The sequence below is a fragment of the Herpailurus yagouaroundi genome, unplaced genomic scaffold (assembly GCF_014898765.1).
Source record: "Herpailurus yagouaroundi ecotype Mexico unplaced genomic scaffold, PumYag 182, whole genome shotgun sequence".
In the NCBI taxonomy this organism is placed as follows: Eukaryota; Metazoa; Chordata; class Mammalia; order Carnivora; family Felidae; genus Herpailurus; species Herpailurus yagouaroundi.
In genome coordinates, this window is record NW_024412413.1 from 20006547 (window position 1) to 20030872 (window position 24326).

The 24326-nt window shown below is 38.8% G+C and overlaps 1 protein-coding gene across 9 annotated transcripts in view; it reads right to left on the minus strand.

Annotated features, from left to right (window-relative positions):
- Nucleotides 1-3364: 3364 nt before the first annotated feature.
- The window catches only part of MYBPC1 (myosin binding protein C1), a 97484-nt gene continuing 76522 nt past the window's right edge, over nt 3365-24326 (minus strand). For 5 of the 9 annotated variants that reach the window (XM_040491088.1, XM_040491091.1, XM_040491086.1 and 2 more), the window contains 6 exons: nt 17512-17707; nt 15376-15515; nt 12229-12388; nt 10694-10830; nt 8413-8599; nt 3365-4038 (listed from right to left, as the gene is read on the minus strand). In XM_040491088.1, coding sequence (XP_040347022.1) covers nt 3938-4038; nt 8413-8599; nt 10694-10830; nt 12229-12388; nt 15376-15515; nt 17512-17707 — 921 coding nt within the window. In that variant the 3' untranslated portion in view covers nt 3365-3937. Of the gene's footprint in view, nt 4039-5185; nt 5229-6625; nt 6694-8412; nt 8600-10693; nt 10831-12228; nt 12389-15375; nt 15516-17511; nt 17708-24326 lie in introns of all 9 variants that reach the window. The other 4 variants (XM_040491089.1, XM_040491084.1, XM_040491085.1 and 1 more) reach the window with 3 other exon arrangements.

Here is a 24326-nt window from a genome sequence, read left to right on the forward strand (position 1 = left end):
TCTTTTTCAGGATTGCTTTTGCTATTCAGGGTCTTTTGTGGTTCCATACAAATTTTAGAATTGTGTGTTCTAGCTCTGTGAAGAATACTGGTGTTATTTTGATAGGGATTGCACTGAATATGTAGATTGCTTTGGGTTGTATCGACATTTTAACAGTGTTTATTCTTCCAATCCATGAGCATGGAATTTTTTTTTCCATTTTTTGTGTGTCTTCTTCAATTTCTTTCATAAGCTTTTTACAGTTGTCAGTGTGTAGATTTTCCACCTCTTTGGTAAGGTTTATTCCTAGGTATTTTATGGTTTTTGTTGCAATTGTAAATAGGATCGATTCCTTGATTTATCTTTGGGCATCTATTGAGAGGATCATGTGGTTCTCATTCTTTCTTTTATTAATGTGATGTATCACATTGACTTGCAGATATTGAACCAGCCCTACATCCCAGGAATAAATCCCACTTAATTGTGGTAAATAATTCTTTTAATGTATTGCTGGATCCAGTTGGCTAGTATTTTGTTGAGAATTTTTGCATCCACGTTCATCAGGGAAATTGGTCTGTAGTTCTTCTTTTTAGTGGAGTCTGTCTGGTTTTGGAATCAAGGTAATGCTGAGGACTGGCTACTCCTAACTTCTATAGCTCATGTACATAAATATTTAGAAGTTATAAATGAAGCTAATGGATGGTTAATAAACTAGTTGTATTCTCCAGTCTTCATGAGCTGAATCCATAATGACTTGGAAGGCCAGGTTTGAATTGTAGAACTGTCAGATTCTTCCGAGATACTTGCCACAATATGGTGACCCACTGCCAGTCTCCCCACTCTTTACATCCTAGCTCCTTCCAGCACCACACCAGGAGGGTTCTTAGACCCACATGAGCAGATGCCCCACCTCATGCACAAGCTCTAGTCACATCCCCACACCCCTGCCTCCTGGCAAACAGGTGTCTCTGTCCTAACCTTTGAGCCTCAATGTGCATAAACTGGCCATGTGTTTCTTTTTAGGAGGTTTGAACTCAGGGAAAAGGCCCACAAATTCCCTAAAAGTTAGCTTGGGTGCATTTTATAAGGAGGATGTGGTAAGGATTCTAAGTAGGCACATCCCCTTGGCTTTGTGGCCCTCCTGCCCTGTGGAGGGAATTAATGGGTGGAGGAGGGCCAGAGTGAGGCTCTTGAAAGTGTAGAATTCCCTCTTGCCCAGGTCCAAGGCTAGTACTAAGTGGTAGAACTGTCCAGTGTTCCCACAAAGAACATCTTTAAAAGTAGCAGGTAAATAGTGAAACTATGGCCTTAGAGGTCCACACTTATAGCCACACTTGTCCAGGAAGTTCAGAGTCTTTGAGTGGACCATAGTGGGTTGGACACAGACATTCCACCAGTATGGAATAAAATGGAGAGACTTTCCTTCTCTCCATTTTCTAGGCACAGAAAATATTCCAGCTGACCCAGGGCCTGAGGTAGGACCCCCGAACAGGACAGAGAGAATTTCTCAATTTCACTAGGTAGTGGAGAGCTCATCTAGCTAGTGGAGAGCTCATATTTTAATTTGATTTAGAAAAATAAAGTCATGTGGCATGGCCTATACTTCATTCTAGTGTGATACATACATGGATAATAACAAATACATAAACCACATTATCCAACTTCTGAATCCTTATAGGGATCTCTTACACCTGCTGTCTTCCCTGTTTATGTCTTCCCCTTTGTTTACTAGTGTTCTACATTATAAACTCTTTGAAGGCATGAAGTGGATTATTCATCATTGGGTTCTAGCTGAATTCATCACGGTGCCATGTACACATCAGACACTCAATAATTCATTTGTTGAGCTGAATAGAATTTTTCTGAAAGATTAAAAACGAGTGGCTAAGGATATATTACCTTGTTCCAATGTTTCTTGGAACTAATGGGTTTTTCTCCTATTTCTGTATTAATTTAGACGAAACATTCATTAAGCTTTCTTCTAAAGTAAGTAAATAAATATGATCCTTTACAACATTTAATAAATGTTTAGTTTCCAAAAAGAATTCTTGGTAAGTTCCTGTGACATATAATTTTTCTTTAATAAAGTCAAATTCAAACAAAATTAGAACAAAGTTATACGAAAGGTAATAGCAATGACAGCTTCTGACATTTTTTGCTCTTTGTCATTTCAAAATAGACTTTTTCTTCCTTTTTGGAATTTTGTGGTGCATGAGTACCCTTAAAGAGGTCATATGTAGAAAAATAACATTATCTAGTACAAAATATATTTGAGAGCATGAGTCATGACTGGGAACCAATATTTTGTAAGGATACTTTACAGTCACTTTTAGGCAATGTTTATACAAAGCCTAACAAACTTGACCCTGACTTGGCAAAATCAGTCAATGAGTGAATTAGGCAACCAGCTTAGTTGCTGTCCTGGAGTTCAGACCAAGCAGCTGGGCTGCAGGGGCCCACACCAATTAGTTTTGCCAGACAGTTGTTTTTTGGGTTCGCACATAAGGATATGATCTTCTTGACGTTACAGAGATGCCAGGTTTCTTTTACATAAAATATCTTAGTTGATAATGTGTAAATATATTTTCTGATTAAAATGGGTATTTACATTTTAATGGGGTTGCGCACATTACTGCTTCACAATGATTAAGGATATGGGGTAGTAGCCAATATTCTTCACAACCGATAAGGCAGGATCACCAACTCATCAGAACAGAAGAGGCAGCCATTATAGTTTGGACAAGAACCCAAATTTTCTCTTGCTATTCCCAAAGGTACTGCAGCTACCTGAATACACCACTCCTTCCCTTGATGAGACCCACGTCAGCCCAGGAGTGTGATCTCCCCCATACCTCCCAGCTCTAACCTGGAAAGGAAGCAGGGCAGATATTTTAAAATGTTGTCCCAGGATCCTATGGGCCCACCTACAGGTCACAATGTATTTATCTCCTAGGACAAAAGACCAAAAAGAAGAAATGGGGGGCGACGAGGGAATAAACAGTAATGGTGAGGTGACTTACTTACCCTTCACTCCCTTAACTGAAACTTTCTCTAGAACAGCAGGAAGAGTCAAAGGAAGCGCTGAAAAGATGATGCGCTCCTGCAAATGTTTCTCAGCTTCTAGGATTTTGATGGTCTTCATTAGTCTGAATGGATGCCATCAGCAATCTCTAAATCTATAACCGCTCTGTCGTCTGCAGTAACTCTCTGTCACTAGGACTAGCTGTTTTGGCAGGAGCTCTGGTACATTTGGCCTGGAGGCTGTGCCAGAGACAAATGAAGGTCAGGCCTGAGTTTGGTGGCACCTGGCTCCCAGCCTTTTGTCCTCAGTTCTGTTTGCGCACACAACCCCAAGCACATAAAAGAATACTGTGTGATCTCATCATAAGTGCTTCAAACTTATTGTACCATTTATTGAATACAATTTCCCTTCTGTTGAGAAAACTGTGTCTGAGAGACTTTATGAAGTCGTCTTATAGGGAATACAAATGGGAAAAAGCGTACAGATCCACTGGTGTTAAGCAGGATTGTGTGAAATAAACAACCCTGTTTTGCTTAGAAAAATCTGTTAGATCAAGAAAAGAGTGACTTTTCAAGAGAAAGATGGGTTTTCAAGATCTGACCGTGGTATATGGTACTATGTCATTTTATTCTGGAAAAAAGAAAGCATTTACAGCCTACTATTTTAAACTGAAACAACAGCTTTTGCTAATTTTCTAGCTTGCTTTTTTTGTAAAGTACAGTGACCAAGCACAGACAATCATGAGCAAAATGTTGACTTCAAATGAAATTTTGTATGCAATTTTTAATTAAGCAATCCCGTGCAAACATTTTTTTTTCTTTAACATCAGGAGGAAAGAAAACAACCACACTTGGGTGCTGGTGGAAAACAGAAAATGCTTTCTCATTGCAATCAGATTTCAAAGCAGTGGAGTGTAGGGAGGCAGGGCCCAGGCCCTTAGTATTCCTCAGGGTTGCTTGATTGCAAGTCTCGCAAATATGAATCAATTATGTTAGGAGGTACGCCTTGCAAGAGAAGCCTGCAGAAGGAAAGACCACCTAGAGAGGACAAAAAGGAAAAGGCCAAGTCAAAACCGTCTACATGAAAAATTACTGAAATACTACTTCCTGACTAGCTGCCTAGAAATGTGACTAATTATGTTCCAGTTAGTCACAAAGATTCATTCAGTCCTACTGGGAAATCTCCTGCATTTAGTACATTTAGAATTTAAAGCAGTTGGCATCTAGAAGGAAAAGCAAGTTCCCGGCAGATCCATAGCAGTTTCTTGTTCCCTGCTATTATTCCATCTTAGTTTAAATTCCTAACTGGTTTTGGAAAGGATCTATTGCTCTTTTGGGTTTTGGGATTCTTCTATAGATGATTTAAGCCTTCTGGTTGAATGGCAGAGTAGATGTAGACCATGTTATGAATCAGTGAGAAGAACTGTTTTCCTGTTCGTTAATGTTCCTTTTAATTTAGCACAAAGAACTCCAACTCAAGCACAGTGGAGAAGAAAAAAGGAACCACTCCTTTAATTTTGGCTATTTATACACTATCAAAGTGCAAAAATTGGAAAGATTTTGTTAAAAATAGTAAAACGTGTCCAATGCCTTCTGAACGTGAAAAATCCTACTACTATTTCAAACTTACCTTCCATGTGTCTGAATTATATTTATAAAATAAAAGTACCCCTTCACAAGAGAACTCATGAAACTATAAAAATTCATGGTCCTTTAAGGAAGTGCTTCACTACTTGCTAATAAACTCACGTCCAGGCAAAAACAGCATGCCATTTGAACATTCTTAAAACTTCTTTAATGCAAATTTGGGAAAGTCATTCTCCTTTTTTAAAAAAAAAAAATTCAAGTCACATATTGGTAGAAATGATGCCGCTTATGTACATGTCCATTCCTTGATGCAAAGCGTTCAGAATGCTTGGGTATCATTTTCATCAACATTAAATGCATTAATTCATGCTTTACTGCATTCAACAACTTGCTTCATGTCAACAGGAGATTGTTGTGATGAATAAGTACTAGCTGTTAATGTCAAGATACTTAAATACAAATTAAAACTACAAAGTTAGAGATTTTAAATAGTCTATTTTCATTGGATTACAGAATGAAAATCATGCCATACTCCACAGGCTTTGTATGGCTTATGACAGTCATAAGCTTCATATGCCAAAACCATATGAAAGCTTACCTTAGATGATAATATACATTCAAAAATCCTTACTGTGCTACAACTAAGGGAAAGAGAGAAAGAGAGAGAGAAGTTGTAAGCATTAATAAAGTGCTAAAACCAAAGTTGAGTACTTGTTGGATGAAATTATAGTCATGATTATGATGAGGTGATTTCATTAATCCTTAGTCATGTGAAAGATGTAGGAAAATAGAAGCATATGGAGTGAAGGGCAGGGATCCAGTCACTTCAAAAGGAAAATTAATATGTAAAACATTTATTAATATGCACAACAACTTTGCCTGATCAGGTGGCAAAGCCAACTTGATTGTACAGTGAATATTTATGGTAAAAGCTTCCAAACCATTAGCTTAAAAAAAAAAAAACCTACAACATATATATATTGTGTTTTTCAACAAAAGAAAAACAGAGACAAGAGACAAAGCATTAGTGTACATATATATATGTTGAAATGCTAAAAGGCAAAATTATCAAGTAGATAAAAATATTAAACTAGTATATTCTATAATATTGTATTCTGAACTGATTATATATGACTGATCTAAATAAACACAAGGCCTAAACAAACTTAGGGTAGAAAGCTACTCTATGTATAATCTACAAAACCTTAAAGAAAGAGCCCTAATTTGGTCATCTTTTGCAAGCTGACATTATCTCTGGGAATTGTAAACTCAGGCATAGATTTACAACATTAGAGTTTACATCAGGTTGTTTACCCAGTCCCAAAGAACTTCTCAATTCATTATTCCAAATGGGGGTGAATTATACTTGTAGAATAGCACTCATTTATTGTTTAATACATTTAGTAATGGGACCCAAAATTTTCTTTCAAGTTCATAAATATATGAAATAATTTTAGTTCCATGAAAATATCCAAAATGTCCAACAGATGGAGAGGTCATAGACATTCTATTGGTAAATATTTCATTGGAAATCTTAAATATGGAAGTTTCCAAATATTGGATCCAAATATTCTAAATATTTGTGTCCTTTCTTCATCAAAAATGTCTAGAATATTTTTCCTACAACTTAGTAAATTAAAAATGCTCAACATGAATCTAAGGAAACTACAGCAGAAATTATCTTAAAGGAAGATCATATTTCTCTTCATTTAGAAAATGAAAATATTAAAGAAATGTCATTGATTCCCAAGTTTTGATAATCTGATATCTCCAGTGAGGTCATCTTAAAATGTAGCTCTTTGGCTTTATTTATGGGGATGTGTGGTATAGTACTTAGTTTTCTGACAAAACATAGTGCCTACATTAATTAATATCCTTGAATAATTTGGCCTTCCTGTTCATGGCATAAACACTGTATGCCATGAGCTGCTAACAGATACAATGAAAAGCAAATGAGAAAGTCAAGCTTTACATGCAAAGTGCGATTTCATGTAAGAGGAATGGAACAGAAAGTAGAAATATCCAGTGGGATATGAACTTTTAAAACCTGTTGCTGCCCCTCCAGGAAGATTGGTTGTCCAGGGGTATTTAGTCCTTGATATATCACTGTAGAATTAGAATATTTGTACCAGTATTTATTTATTCTCAGTTGACATTCTTACCTTTTTCTTTTTTTTTTTTTTCACAGCTTAACTTGATTCAAGTCACCTATTATCAGATAACAATCTGATGATAAACAATCTTGGGTTTACTCTTAGGACTAAAAGTTTTCACCAATATACCACAGTTGATGCCTTATTATGAACTCATGTACTAGGATACATTCTTTATATTATTAAATTCAGTTACTATATAATTTACTATATAATTACTATAAATGATATATCATCTATCTGTATAGTATTATTTGCTTCTATGGAGGATCTCAAATGTTGAACCATTTATGAAATAATCATTTTACACCATTAGCAACATTCTTTTATTTTCAAAGCATGCAGAAGTAGTACTAGTTTTTTGTTGGATTTTGTTGGATATTGAGACATAAGTACCAACAATACTTTAAAAAAGCTAGGGGTTGAGAAACCAGATATATTTGCAACTCTTAACTTAGTTTGAATTTAGAACTAATAAACAGATAAAAATAATGCTTAAATTTGTAAACACTTTCTCAATAGTCATGTTTGACACTTTGTAAGAATATTATTGTTTTATATTTGAGAGAAAAAAATTTAAAAATTTCTACTTATTCAGTTATCAATCTACTATACTGTATTACTTGAGAATGGACAGAAATCATAGCAGAAAGAATACTTTTTTTTTAAGTTATGAAAAAATTTTTTCAAAAAGTGTCTTTATTTATACTAGATTTAAGACTAAAACCTCTTTTTTAACATTAATACTTTAAGTATTTACTATTTTTTTCTAAAATAGATATTTACAAAGTTATCTTTCTGACTTTTGAATCATAATTTCTTCATTACAGAGAGGTAGAAAAAATAAAGATTTTGGTTATCACAGAAAAGCAATATAACATAATAAGAAAAAGAGAAAAGACATTAGGATCATGTCACCCATTATCTCATAACAGAGACTCTGACAGCTATAGTTTTCATGGTATCCCAAAGTACCATTTGATTGTCAAGAAAAAAACTCCAGTATAAAAATTACACCCAATTACTATAAAAATTGATTAAGATGACAGGTTATTCTGAGACTTTTCTACCACATAAATCCTTATATGTTTCTTGGTTTACATTAGTTGCAGCATTTCTAAAAACTAATATAAATGAAATACATACCTATAAATGGAAAATTTTTAATGAGATTTTAAAAGCAACTGATTATAATACAATAATATGGATATGCTATATTCTCTATGTGCAATATTAAATGCTAAATTAGCAAACTTACCCATATATATATTAGAAGTTTCACAAAATAGTAAACTAATTAAAAATAGTGTAAATTCCTTAATTGTAGCTTCATTAGATGAGCTTTGCACTAGACTTTTTTAAATAAATGGATTATATCATGAAAGTCATATTCCCTTGACTTTACTCATCCTCACCATGCTGTACACATGCTAGCATTCCACTGACATTAATATTCATTTAGTTAACAAGAATTGCAAGAGATGAGAATAAGTCTATTTAAACAAATCAGAGTGGATGCAGAATGTAATAATGTCTTCTGTCCCAGAATTCTCTCTCCCCTTCCTCTGCCACCCCCAAACATTTTAGCACGTAATTTGGATTTTGCAGTAAGGACGATAAATAAATGATTTTCTTCCATTTCAGTTTATACATGAGATCTTTGATGTCATACCTTTCACCTCCAGTTTGCATTCGATCTCCACTGTCCCAAGGTCATTGACAGCTTTGCAGCAGTAAGTGCCTCCATCATAGGGGCTAGGCTTGCGAATCTCCAGAGTACAGACCCCTTGGTTGCTGAACATCCTGTATCTTGGGTCATCCACAATAGCAACTTTGTTTTTCATCCAGGTTATTTTGGGCTGAAGTTAAGATTGAAGAAAATAAGTCAAAATATATCAGTATTTAGCATAATAAATAATAGACCATTAAAGCCAGTGACCAAATTTTAAAGCATGGCTTAGAAAGAAAGTATATCTGAGAAGAATCCACATCTACTTGAGCACTGTTCCTTTCAAATTAAATTCTACATGGTGCTTGGCAAGAAAACAAATGGGCAGGTCGGAAGCAAGCCAGACTTGTTCAGAAGACAGCTCTGGGGCTCTCTTCCCAAATGAATTCAGATGCATTGTAATTTGATCTACAGGTTCCTGATGTCAACTTACCCTGGAGAGTGTATGTTGTTGGGCATTTTTCAGAGAATCCTCATAAGGTGTCACAACTATCTGATTTTCCCACTTCCTTTTCCTGACATTCTTTTCTAATTCTTTAGGGGCTGCTTATGCCTCCTCACCATTTCATCTCTCCTCAAAGAGCTCTATTCATCATCTAGTGGAATGGGTCCACTTCAGATAATGCAAGATCAGTAATGACCAGTCACCCAGGAAGCTGACTCTATTCTCCTTGGCCTCTGAATTACATTCGATCACCCTTGACCCTTCCCTGCCTTCCCATATTCTCTTCTCCCTTTGGTAAATGTACACTCTCCATATTCTCTCTTCTGCCTCTTATATGCTTTTGCCTTGCTCAGACTCTAGAGACTTTCTTTTCTGTCTCCTTCATACCATCATCTTCCTCCCTCCATCCTTCTTTGCCCTTTCTTTCTTTTTTTTTTTTTTAATTTTTTTTTTCAACGTTTATTTATTTTGGGGACAGAGAGAGACAGAGCATGAACGGGGGAGGGGCAGAGAGAGAGGGAGACACAGAATCGGAAACAGGCTCCAGGCTCTGAGCCATCAGCCCAGAGCCCGACGCGGGGCTCGAACTCACGGACCGCGAGATCGTGACCTGGCTGAAGTCGGACGCTTAACCGACTGCGCCACCCAGGCGCCCCCTTCTTTGCCCTTTCAAATGGGAGCATTCACTGAGGCTTACCCCTTGGACTTTGGCTTTTTGATTACTAGTCTCTTTCCTCAATGATATTCCTTTCTATAGTTTCGGCTCCAAGAGATGGAATATAGCACCCCCATGCCTAGGATGAGTCACAGCTCTGGCCTTTCTCTTAAGCTCTGGTGACCTCTCCTCTCCCTCCTGGTCATTCCTGCTTGTATCGACATCACTTCCAACTAAAGATGAATTCAGGATCTTCCTCTCATTCTCAGTGTAACTTCTCCCTTGACTCGTCTATTCCTGCTGATGGTATATGCAGGAATCATACCACTTTGCAATGTTTCCAAATTCTAGGGCACTTTTCCCACAGTGCCACCAGGAAAAAAAATATCTCTATGGGAAACATTCATTAATTCGTTGCTCTTTTCAAATGCCATCAAGAAACCTTAAAACCTTTCTAAATCTCTTCAATCAGATATGATTTCTTCCTTCCTAGGACAGCACATTTTATATTCTGCCTTGCATTACAGTATCGTCATTTGCTTTAATCTATTTTAGAAAATTTGATGAATCAATATTACCACCAGATTTTCCAGGTGAAACAATATTACTTCCATCTCCTTACCTCTCAGTATTTTTTAAAATGGGTGTTTTGGGTTTTCCTAAATAGTCATCTTTTATTTAGTAAAGAAATATAAGCATTTTTTTACTACTGTATTTAAATAGTGGACCTAATTATCCACCAACACCACAATGCTGCACTCTCCTCCCTATCCCAGAAAAAGATACAATAGCACAACTTATATTGTTATTTGCAATTATAATGTGTCTAACATAAAACAAAAAGGGGATTTGGGGGCGCCTGGGTAGCTCAGTCAGTTAAGCATCCAACTTCAGCTCAGGTCATGATCTCACGGTTTGTGGGTTTGAGCCCCGCATCAGGCTCTGTGCTGACAGCTCAGAACCTGGAGCCTACTTTGGATTCTGTGTCTCCCTCTCTTTCTGCCCCTCTCCCGTTCATGCTCAGTCTCTCAAAAATAAATAAAAATGTTAAAAAAAAATTTTAAAACAAAGGGGAATTTGGGACTAATTCTTAAATTTAACTAATGTGATTGAAAAAATGGTACCTTAGGATTTCCTCTCACACTGCAGTTCAGGGTGGCATTGTAACCAGCCACAGCATAGGTGTTAACCAAAGGCTGAGTAAACATGGGTGCCTCCGTGAAATCAAAATCTTCATACACTGGATTTTTGTAGATTTTACCTTAAAAACAAGCATTAGAAAAACACAAATTGGCCTGAGAATATGTCATTCTTGGCATACTTTATTCATGGTTAAAACTCCTCTGAGCTTATAAAAACATGTAAAAATATGGGTGAATTCCACACAACATTCATTCTGAAGTATACAAACGGACAATCGCACTGGGACACAAAGTCAGTACAGTCATCTGAGACTGAAAGAAATACTGAGAAGAATCTGGTATCTGAATATTTTGATCAACAGTATATTTTAATGTAAAGGCAATGAGCAATGAGGACTTTAAGGACAGTGGTTTATGAGGAAATGAAATTCCTATCTCTGATTTTAGCCATCCAGACCCACAGCCCAGAAGTTGGAAAGAAGTCAGAAAGTTTATATTTTTTAAAAAATGCAATATTAAAAATAAAAACAAGGGGCACCCTGGGTTGTTCAATCAGTTAAGCCTCTGATTCTTGATTTTAGCTTAGGTCATAATCTCAGTTTGTGAGATTGAGCCCCACGTTGGGCACTGTGCTGACAGAGTGGAGACTGCTTGGGATGCCCTCTCTCCCTCTCTCTGCCCACCCCCTCTCAAAATACATAAATAAACAGTTAAAAAATAAATAAAAATAAAAATTTTTACTGGTAAAATCAACATTTTAGTCAAACATTTTTACCACAATTTAAAAATATGTGTTTATCAGTTTCTGAATTCCCTTTCACCACATCTCTATAGCCAGTCTTCTTGAGAACATCTAGTCATTGAGAACTGGGGTTTCCAGATGTCCAGTTGTAATATTGTGATTTATAATAAGAAATACATTAAAACCTTGGTTTGCAAGCATAATTCATTCTGGAAACATGCTTGTAATCCAAAGCACTGGTATATCAAAGTGAATTTCAGGAAACATTGGCTTAGTTATGATCATGTGATGACCGGCATCACATACTACTAGCACTGCAAGACAACTCGTTTATCTCATAAAAATACATTAGGAATGTTCGTGTCTTGCGGAACACTCGCAATCCAAGACTTCACTGTAAATATTTGGTCTTCTGGCCCCATTTCTGTCACAGAGCTCCTAAAACCCTTGAAATTTCCTAAGGGAGGAAAGTTATAAAAGGGTCTTTTGTTAAATTAATGAGGTGACCTTTGGACTGAAGGATGGGGACTTGTTGCCAACTGTGATTAGTGGTTTCAAACTTTCAGTCCCTTCCCCAGACCTCCAGGGAAGGGAGAGGGGCTGGAGATTGGATTTAATCCTGGTAGGGAAGCCTCTATAAAACAAAACAAAACAAAACAAAACAAAACAAAACAAAACAAAACAAAACAAAACAAAACCAAAAGGAAACCCCTCACACCCCCACATACTGGAATTGAGTCCAGAACCTCCTTATAGGAGTCCACTGCTAACTCACCATCCTTGGCGATCACAGCACTCTCCTTAGTCATTGTTGCATCCTCACTGAGGCCACACATGTTCTCAGCAAAGACCCGGAAATAATATTCATTTCCTATGACCAGTTCAGTAATGGTAGCATTGGTTCGGTGATAATGCTCAATGACAGTGAACCATTCCTAAAGGAAAAAAAAAATTTTTTTTTGAGAAAAATCATCTAAAAACACACAACTATTCCAACTGTTGATTAGAATAAACAGTGGGGATGTTTTATTAACTGTGAGAAAAATAGCACTGATTTTTATATTGAGAGTACTAACAACGTACATTTAATTTGTTTAACATTTTATAATATACTTATACTTGATTATGTATAATTTAATATTTTTTTAAATCTTTATTTATTTTTTTTTTTTGAGAGAGAGAGAGAGAGAGAGAGAGCGTGAGTCAGGGAAGTGCAGCAAGAGAGGGAGACAGAGAATCCCAAGCAGGTTCCACACTATCAGCACAGAGCCCGATGAGGGACCTTGAACTCACGAACCATGAGATCATGACCTGAGCTGAAAGCAAGAGTCAGATATTTAACCGACTGAGCCACCTAGGCACCCCTATAGTTTAATCTTCATTTACACATTAGATTCATATACCCTAGATGTCAACTCCTACCTTTATATTTTCTTCCTAAGTGTACAGTGTCTGTCACCTATCTTTTGTATAACAACATCTGATTTTAGAATTTTAGTGTAAACAGGGGCGCCTGGGTGGCTCAGTCATTTAAGCGTCCAACTTTGGCTCAGGTCACGATCTTGCGGTTTGTGAGTTCGAGCCCTAAATCAGGCTGTCTGCTGTCAGTGCAGAGCCCAATTTGGATTCTCTGGCCCCCTCTCTCTCTGCCACTCCCCCGCTCTCTCTTTCTCTCCAGAGTAAATTTGAAAAAAAACATTAAAAAGGGATTTTTGTGCAAACATCTATTCTGAAGAAGAGATGATGCTAAATCACTAGAGAAAAATTAATATCACCCAATAAGTTTGCCTAATATTAAAGTAGGTTCTTCTGGGTCTTTGCTCAGATATTAAACCTCTTCCCTGACTGTTCACCCTCCCACCATTCTGTGCTGGTTATACTCTCTCACCTTAACCTGGCTAAGTTTTCTTTGCAGCACTTGCTACCTTAAATGACATTATATATTTACTGTTTTACTTGTTTCCTGTCTACCTCCTCCACTGAAATGGACACAGCACGATGAGAAGAAAACACAACTTTTCTTCTTACCCCTGTATCTCCAGTGCCTATTATAATACCTGGCACATAGTAGGTACTATGCACAAAATAAATGTTTATTGACTACCCGAATGAATGAATGAATGAATGAGAAGCTAAAACAAGTAATTTTCTTTTCAATTTTTCCTCACCATACCAAGAAATATAGTGGTCTCAAAGTTTATCTTGCAACCAGTAGAGAACCACAGATGTTTAGTACCACTAATTGAGAAAATACATTTTTTAGATGTTTTTAAATTTTATTTTTATTTATATTGAGAGACAGAAAGAGAAAGAGAGAGAGAGAGAGAGCATGGGGGAAGGGCAGAGAGAGAGGAGAGAATCACCAGCAGGTTCCGCCCTTCCGCCCTGTCAGAGCCGGACTTGGGGTTGAACCCATGAATCATGAGATCATGACCAAAGCTGAAATCAAGAGTTGGACGCTTAACCAGCTGAGCCACATGCTTTCAGGTGCCCCAAGAAAATACATTTTCTGATAAAAAGTGCATAAAGGAAAAGGATTTTTCTTAGAATTTTTAGGGGCCATCATTATCTCAGTATTTTAGATATATATTTTTTAAGTAGGCTCCATGCCCAGAGTAAGAGCCCAACACAAAGTGGCTTGAACTCACATCCTTGAGATCAAGACCTGAGATGAGATCAGGTATTGGACACTTAACTGACTGAGCCACCCGGGTGGTCCATATTTTGAATATTTTTAGGACACCAGGCAAATGTAGTTATGACTTCCTTTATTCCCAGAGCACTTTATTCCAAAATTTATTCCAGCATTTATTGTATTGCTTTGTCATTTGGTTTTATGATGTTTTACTTCTTGCCTAGATTGTGAGTGCTCCTTTTTTTCCCCACGATCCAGTAGCTAGAACAGTGCTCAACATAAGTGAAGAATAAATTAATGTGTTGGCACACATAATGAAAAAAATGTCTATGAAGTTATGAATGACAACAGGAATTTAAGTGAAGAGTAGCATCTGTAGCCACAATGAGACAATGGTGTGGTATCTCCTGGGAGTTACACTGGACAGACAGAAACACAGGGGTGCAGAGGTTGGGGATCAGTCTCTGTCACCAGTTAGAACTCAGTCAACAGTGAGAAAGTCCGTCCAGGTTCACCTGGACTTGACTGGCTATCCAAGAAGACAAGTTCTTACTGACATCTACTAGTGTAAATGCCTGAAGACTTCCTGTCAATATCATTATGATATTTCACTCTTCCTATGAGAAAGAAGAGGGGCTCGATGCCATTGTGTGCCCAAATATTCATTTATTCATTCATTCACATACAGGTAGGGCAGTAGTACGGTGTAGAGGATGGATTCTGATGCAGGACCACCTAGACTTTAACATTTAAAATGGTGATCTCGAGCAAGTCATTTATCCTTTCTGAGCCTCAGTTTCCTCATCTATTAAATACAGGTAATAATAAATCGTACTCTGACTAGGTTGCCTCTTGAACACACTAATAAGCTCCTTCCCTCTTCAGGAACTTTGCACTTGCTGTTCTCTTCAGAATCTTTCTTTTCTAACTGGTCTCTTTCTATACATGTTATCCAACATTTATTTTACAAGGAGAAAGAGTTGCATGGATATAAATCTGAGTCAGAATCCAGAGTGACTAAATATTTGTTGAACAAATGAATTTATTGAATTCCATTGAGCACTATGTCAGCTGCTTCATACTGTTTTAGCCTCATGATAACCAAGCAAAGTAAATATTCATGTCCTTAAGAGGACCTCATGCCCTGCCCCCCTTTACTTTTGATGAAATGCGATTTTGCTGCTGCTGAACCAGAGATGGCCAGACCTTACCATGCTCTTTTTTTTTTATACAATTAAGTTTCTTTTTTTTTTTATTTATATATGAAATTTATTGTCAAATTCTTACCATGCTCTTCTTATCAGCTTTCTGTATCGTGTACCCTGTGATGGCTGCATTTCCATCATCCTTTGGTGGTATCCATGATAGAGCAACATTCTCTCCCCAGACATCCTCAATCTTCACCAGTTGAGGTGGACCTGGACGGTCTAGAGGACGAATTCATGACATCATTATGAGGTCATTTTCCCTCCCAACATATGCAGTGGTCCCCCACCTTAATGGCTGTTTTGCTTTCAGAGGTTTCCATTACCCCAGGCAACCAAGATCCGGAAGCAGATGCTCCTCCTTCTGATATAGTGTCAGAAAGTCAGTGGTAACCTAATGCTATGTCACAACGCCTGCATCATTCACCTTACTTCATGTCACCATGTAGGCATTTTATCATCTCACACCATCAGAAGAAGGGTGAGTACAGTACAGTGAGATTATTTTGTGAGAGAGATTAACTTTTATTACGGTACATGGTTGTACTTGTTCTGTTTTATTGTTAGTTACTTTTGTTAATCTCTTACTGTGCCTAATTTATAAATTGAATTTTATCATAGGTATGTACGTATAGGACAAAACAGCATATATAGGGTTTGGTACTACTCACAGTTTCAGACGTCTGGGAACCTGTCTCCATCAATAAACAGGACTGCTGTACTTCATTGTAGGAAGATATTTTAAAATGCCCTTCCTTCCCTGCATTTCTACCCACATTTCTTTCACCATTCTTAAACTTTAGGAGAGTGGAATGCACTCCAGCTAAGCTCATCTGGAAACTCTTGACTTTTATCTTCATGGAAAGACAAGGATTTTGAAAGGAAAATTTAAATGAAATTTCAAACCTCATCAACCTTCACTCCAAGAGCAGGCTACTGGCAATGAATCACAAGGCTACACTGCCTAATGGGAAATGTAAGCTGACCCTGGGCTCCAAATCTTAGAGCCCATCTGGGCCAAGCAGCTCTGGCTTTTGGTGCGTGGCACGGAGGCCACAGCCTGTGAGTGGGTTCCTCTGCTGTACCCAAAAGGTGCCTTTAACGTGCATGAATAAAACTTATTTTATCTCTCTGCCAATGTTAAATTTGGAACCAATAAAATAACTAGAATAATAATCATTATTTATTGAACACTTTGAGTGTGCAAGCAATGTCCTGGGCACTTAGAACTACCTGTTAAAGTAACTACATGGCAAAGTGGAAAAGAGAAGTCCTTCTGTGTGTTTCAGAGGGAAGGTGCTCTTCCAGACCTGGAGGCTCCCATTAGAGTGGGGCTTCCATGGGGGTTCCCATTAGAATGGAGCCCAGCCATATCCAAGGGCACAGGGTAGCCTCAGCACTCCCCTCACCTTAACAGAAATCAAGAACGGTTAGCCAGTAGGAAGACAGTACTTAGCTTAAAGGACATGAAATTTCAGCCAACAGGAAGTTTCTCCTTTAGTGAGAAACTCCTAGTTTCAGCAAATTTGCTGAAATATAATAATAAAAATGACTGGACTGGAAACAAGGCTTCTGTAGCTATGCTCTTAGATGCATTTCTTCGCATTGCAAAAATTACAGAACAGTTCAAGTGAGAGGGGCCTATCTGTGAGAGATCCTCCCTCTATTACCCTAACTCTGGACAGAAGTAAGAGCTACACTTATTTATTCATTATTTGGACAGGAGAGTGAGTATCTAGCCCTGTAGGAATAACCAATTAGGTGTTTAACTATTTAGGTACATCTTCCTTACATTTAAAAAAACTCTTCCCTCTCCATTAAAACTGTATTAGTTGAAAAATTTAGGTGTGGTAAGAAACATGTTAAACTATGTTTAGAATCTGCTTTGTTTTTTATGCCAGAATTCAAAACAGGAAATAGTTTCATCATCAAGGAGTTGAGAAACAGAATAAGAGAGAACTGGATTATGAAGCGGTACAGATGGTTTGCACTAAAAAGTACATATATTAATTTTCTTTAACATATATGCCCTAAGTCTCCATGATTAGTTTTTCTAGTAAGAAAAAAGGTATTTTGAAATACACATTTACCAATGTAATTTTAATTCTAAAAAAAGAATTTTATGGAAAGCCATTCTAACACAAATTCTTACTCTTGCCTTAATGACAAGGACAATTAGTACAAATACTGCTTTGATAGAACATTCTTCCAAACCTACCAACGATCTGGATATCGATTGAAGCCGTTTCCACAAATTTTTCCACTTTGACTTGCAGATCATATTTCCCAGAGTGGCTCCTTTCTGCTTTTCTGATAAATATGATTGTATCAGTCTCAGAGTTGCGAATGTTTATTTGATTCTTATCAATTTCTGCACCATCTTTCTTCCAAGTTAATTCTGGCCTTGGTTTTCCCTAAAGATAAAGACAGGAAAAAGTAGAGGGGGAGGGAAAACAGATGGTTTCAAGATTTTTTTTTCAGTGTTACAAAAAAATGACAGTTGCTGATCCCATTTTCGGCAAGGTTGGAGACAGCCTGGTGGTCAGCGACTATGGCAGAAACAGTAATACTCGCATTGCCTGTTCGTTGCATTCTGTGTGCAAGGCACTACATTAGATACATGAGGTTTACTATTTCCTTTCATCTTCCCATCAAGATAATAAATGTCATTATCCTCACTTTTTGGATAAAGGAATTAAGTGACTTGCCTAAGGCCTTGTGACTTAAGTGCTGGAACCAGGTCTTACCGCCAGGTCTCTCTAGCTCCAAAGCCTGTATAACATAGCATAATGGTTAAGAACATGGGCCCTGGAATCTATATTTGGATGCTGACTCTACCTCTTAATAGCTGTGTGACCTTGGGCAAGTTATTTAAACTCTCTCTGCCTCAATTTCCCAAACTGTAAAATGAGAACAATGACAGTACCTATCTCACAGAATAGTTATAAAGACTGAAGTACTTTTAGTATTATTTTTTTCCAATTTCTTTTTTAATGTTTATTTGTTTTTGACAGAGAGAAAGCACAAGCAAGGGAGGTGCAGAGAAAGGGAGACACAGAATCTGAAGCAGCCTCCAGGCTCTGAGCTGTCAGCACAGAGCCTGATGCGGGGCTTGAACTCACGACCTGTGAGATCATGACCTGAGCCCAAGTTGGACGCTTAACTGACTGAGCCACCCAGGTGCCCCAAGACTGAAGTTCCTAAAGCTTCTGCACACTACATACGTACTTTATTATTATCTAAATGTACATGATATTATTTCCACAGCATCGTACCACTCATTTCAGACTTGTCTACAATTCTCTCTCTGCTCTTTCTAGCTGCCGAAACTATGCTTTAACAGAAAGTTTTGGGGGATTATAATCTAATTCAAGAATACATGTTTTGGTTTATATTACAAAGGAACTTCCTAGGATTTCCAAAGACCCAGGCTCACCCTGCAGACAGGAGCCGAAGATTAATTCAGTCAGGTAAGGCATAGCCTTCCTTTGGGCTCCTAACATGGCTTGTTGATAGGTTATGATAAAAAATGTGAGAGACCCACATCAAACCCCTGCCTACAGAGCTTGAAGAATGGTCGGGGTGCTTAGACTTACACGTGGGAAGTGGAGAACAATACTGTTAAAGATAAGGAAAAACAGTTCCAGGTTTCACTTCTGTAAATGTACAATTTGCTTTCACTACTGGGGAAACAAAAACCAGAGTTTTCCGATAATATATGCAGTGGAAAAAAAAAAAAAGGCACTGGAGGAAGTGTCCACAGACATGGACTCTGCTCTTGAAAGTGCCATTTACTTGTGTGACCTTGGGCAAGTCACCTAACTTCTCGGAACATCAGTTTCTTCTCCTGTCAAGTGGTGGTAAGGAAATCTGCCCTTCTTGCCTCACAAGGTATTTCTTAGGATCAAACGAGATGTTCATGAGAACTCTTGAGGTTCCGCAAATAGATGAACATGACACAATGGTCTCATTGCCCCCTTCCTGGCAGCTGAGCAGCCTCTGGGATGCCATACCTGTGAGGTCCCTGTTCTCATGGTCTTTCCTCCCCCCAGACCCAGTCAGAAGTTAGACACACAGACTCCCAAGATGTGGGAATTGGGATTAGCATTAGCAGTAGACATGGTACAAAAACTGGAGATTTTGCAGCCCAGATTCAGCAGCCCCACTCCAGCCCACGTGCCTGCCTAGTGCCAACTCCTGGTTTTATTTGAGGCTGTGCGGGGAGAGAAGTGGGAGGAACCTCGTCAAGCCACCTCCTTCCTCCCCTGCCCTGTTTATACTCATGTCTTCCTTGGCTTTCGTTTTGATTTTGCACACTTTATGTAGAAGGTAATCACTTCTTCGAGCTGCAGGCCCCAGGTGCTGGTGCTGGAATTGGCTGGCTTTTAGCTTGCTTGTCATGGGAGCCCGAGTCTGAATGAGCTGTGTGTGTGTTCAAATGTGTGCAGAGACCTAAATTCTAATTCTAAAGTCTTGCTGTCTGATGTAACAACAACAAGGCTGTTTAAACTAAAGCAAATTAAAATTAAGGAAAACTAAAAATTAATCTTCCCAGTTGCACTGGTTCCAAGTTTCACATTTCAAGTGTTCAATGGCCACATTTGGCTCGTGGCTACCATATTGGACATTGAACCTGTGAAATATTTCCACCATCACAGAAAGTTCCATTGAATAGTGCTGTCTAGGAGACCAGGGAAGATGGCGGTGTAGGAGGACGCTGGGCTCACCGCGCGTCCTGCTGATCACTTAGATTCCACCTACACCTGCCTAAATAACCCAGAAAACCGCCAGAGGATTAGCAGAACGGAGTCGCCGGAGCCAAGCGCAGACGAGAGGCCCACGGAAGAGGGTAGGAAGGGCGGCGAGGCGGTGCGCGCTCCACGGACTGGCGGGAGGGAGCCGGGGCGGAGGGGCGGCTCACCGGCCAAGCAGAGCCCCCGAGTCTGGCTTGCAAAAAGCGGAGGGGCCTGACGGACTGTGTTCCGACAGCAAGCGCGACTTAGCGTCTGGGAGGTCATAAATTAACAGCTCTGCTCAGAAAGCGGGACGGCTGGAGGACAAAGGGAAGGAGAGCTGCTGAGCCCCCGGACGACAGAGCTCAGTTTGGTGGGGAACAAAGGCGCTCGCCAGCGCCATCTCCCCCGCCCACCCCCAGCCAAAATCCCAAAGAGAACCAGTTCCTGCCAGGGAACTTGCTCGCTCTGCGCAAACACCCAACACTGCGCTTCTGCGGAGCCAAACCTCCGGCAGCGGATCTGACTCCTTCCTGCTGCCACAGGGCCCCTCCTGAAGTGGATCACCTAAGGAGAAGCAAGCTAAGCCTGCCCCTCCTGCCCCTGTGCACCTTGCCTACCCACCCCAGCTAAGACGCCAGATCCCCAGCATCACAAGCCTGGCAGTGTGCAAGTAGCCCAGACAGGCCACCCCACCCCACAGTGAATCCCGCCCCTAGGAGAGGGGAAGAGAAGGCACGCACCAGTCTGACTGTGGCCCCAGCAGTGGGCTGGGGGCAGACATCAGGTCTGACTGCGGCTCCGCCCACCAACTCCAGTTATACACCACAGCACAGGGGAAGTGCCCTGCAGGTCCTCACCACGCCAGGGACTATCCAAAATGACCAAGCGGAAGAATTCCCCTCAGAAGAATCTCCAGGAAATAACAACAGCTAATGAGCTGATCAAAAAGGATTTAAATAATATAACAGAAAGTGAATTTAGAATAATAGTCATAAAATTAATCACTGGGCTTGAAAACAGTATAGCTGACAGCAGAGAATCTCTTGCTACAGAGATCAAGGGACTAAGGAACAGTCACGAGGAGCTGAAAAACGCTTTAAACGAAATGCATAACAAAATGGAAACCACCACGGCTCGGATTGAAGAGGCAGAGGAGAGAATAGGTGAACTAGAAGATAAAGTTATGGAAAAAGAGGAAGCTGAGAAAAAGAGAGATAAAAAAATCCAGGAGTATGAGGGGAAAATTGGAGAACTAAGTGATACACTAAAAAGAAATTATATACGCACAATTGGTATCCCAGAGGAGGAAGAGAGAGGGCAAGGTGCTGAAGGGGTACTGGAAGAAATAATAGCTGAGAACTTCCCTGAAGTGGGGAAGGAAAAAGGCATTGAAATCCAAGAGGCACAGAGAACTCCCTTCAGACGTAACTTGAATCGATCTTCTGCACGACATATCATAGTGAAACTGGCAAAATACAAGGATAAAGAGAAAATTCTGAAAGCAGCAAGGGGTAAACGTGCCCTCACATATAAAGGGAGACCTATAAGACTCGTGACTGATCTCTCTTTTGAAACTTGGCAGGCCAGAAAGAGTTGGCACGAGATTTTCAGTTTGCTAGACAGAAAAAATATGCAGCCGAGAATCCTTTATCCAGCAAGCCTGTCATTTAGAATAGAAGGAGAGATAAAGGTCTTCCCAAACAAACAAAAACTGAAGGAATTTGTCACCACTAAACCAGCCCTACAAGAGATCCTAAGGGGGACCCTGTGAGACAAAGTACCAGAGACATCACTACAAGCATAAAACATACAGACATCACAATGACTCTAAACCCATATCTTTCTATAATAACACTGAATGTAAATGGATTAAATGCGCCAACCAAAAGACACAGGGTATCAGAATGGATAAAAAAACAAGACCCATCTATTTGCTGTCTACAAGAGACTCATTTTAGACCTGAGGACACCTTTAGATTGAGAGTGAGGGGATGGAGAACTATTTATCATGCTACTGGAAGCCAAAAGAAAGCTGGAGTAGCCATACTTATATCAGACAAACTAGACTTTAAATTAAAGGCTGTAACAAGAGATGAAGAAGGACATTATATAATAGTGACAGGGTCTATCCATCAGGAAGAGCTAACAATTATAAATGTCTATGCGCCGAATACCGGAGCGCCCAAATATATAAAACAATTACTCATAAACATAAGCAACCTTATTGAGAAGAATGTGGTAATTGCAGGGGACTTTAACACCCCACTTACAGAAATGGATAGATCATCTAGACGCACGGTCAATAAAGAAACAAGGGCCCTGAATGAGACATTGGATCAGATGGACTTGACAGATATATTTAGAACTCTGCATCCCAAAGCAACAGAATATACTTTCTTCTTGAGTGCACATGGAACATTCTCCAAGATAGATCATATACTGGGTCACAAAACAGCCCTTCATAAGTTTACAAGAATTGAAATCATACCATGCATACTTTCAGACCACAATGCTATGAAGCTTGAAATAAACCACAGAAAAAAGTCTGGAAAACCCCCAAAAGCATGGAGGTTAAAGAACACCCTACTAACGAATGAGTGGGTCAACCAGGCAATTAGAGAAGAAATTAAAAAATATATGGAAACAAACAAAAATGAAATTACAACAATCCAAACGCTTTGGGACACAGCGAAGGCAGTCCTGAGAGGAAAATACATTGCAATCCAGGCCTATCTCAAGAAACAAGAAAAATCCCAAATACAAAATCTAACAGCACACTTAAAGGAAATAGAAGCAGAACAGCAAAGGGAGCCTAAACCCAGCAGAAGAAGAGAAATAATAAAGATCAGAGTAGAAATAAACAATATAGAATCTAAAAAAAACAGATTTTTTTAGCAGATCAATGAAACCAAGAGTTGGTTTTTTGAAAAAATAAACAAAATTGACAAACCTCTAGCCAGGCTTCTGAAAAAGAAAAGGGAGATGACCCAAATAGATAAAATCACAAATGAAAATGGAATTATTACAACCAATCCCTCAGAGATACAAACAATTATCAGGGAATACTATGAAAAATTATATGGCAACAAATTGGACAACCTGGAAGAAATGGACAAATTCCTGAACACCCACACTCTTCCAAAACTCAATCAGGAGGAAATAGAAAGCTTGAACAGACCCATCACCAGCGAAGAAATTGAATCGGTTATCAAAAATCTCCCAACAAATAAGAGTCCAGGACCAGATGGCTTCCCAGGGGAGTTCTACCAGACGTTTAAAGCAGAGATAATACCTATCCTTCTCAAGCTATTCCAAGAAATAGAAAGGGAAGGAAAACTTCCAGACTCATTCTATGAAGCCAGTATTACTTTGATTCCTAAACCAGACAGAGACCCAGTAAAAAAAGAGAACTACAGGCCAATATCCCTGATGAATATGGATGCCAAAATTCTCAATAAGATACTAGCAAATCGAATTCAACGGCATATAAAAAGAATTATTCACCATGATCAAGTGGGATTCATTCCTGGGATGCAGGGCTGGTTCAACATTCGCAAATCAATCAACATGATACATCACATGAACAAAAAAAAAGAGAAAAACCATATGATCCTGTCAATCGATGCAGAAAAGGCCTTTGACAAAATCCAGCACCCTTTCTTAATAAAAACCCTTGAGAAAGTCGGGATAGAAGGAACATACTTAAAGATCATAAAAGCCATTTATGAAAAGCCCACAGCTAACATCATCCTCAACGGGGAAAAACTGAGAGCTTTTTCCCTGAGATCAGGAACACGACAGGGATGCCCACTCTCACCGCTGTTGTTTAACACAGTGCTGGAAGTTCTAGCATCAGCAATCAGACAACAAAAGGAAATCAAAGGCATCAAAATTGGCAAAGATGAAGTCAAGCTTTCGCTTTTTGCAGATGACATGATATTATACATGGAAAATCCGATAGACTCCACCAAAAGTCTGCTAGAACTGATCCATGAATTCAGCAAAGTTGCAGGATACAAAATCAATGTACAGAAATCAGTTGCATTCTTATACACTAACAATGAAGCAACAGAAAGACAAATAAAGAAACTGATCCCATTCACAATTGCACCAAGAAGCATAAAATACCTAGGAATAAATCTAACCAAAGATGTAAAGGATCTGTATGCTGAAAACTATAGAAAGCTTATGAAGGTAATTGAAGAAGATTTAAAGAAATGGAAAGACATTCCCTGCTCATGGATTGGAAGAATAAATATTGTCAAAATGTCAATACTACCCAAAGCTATCTACACAT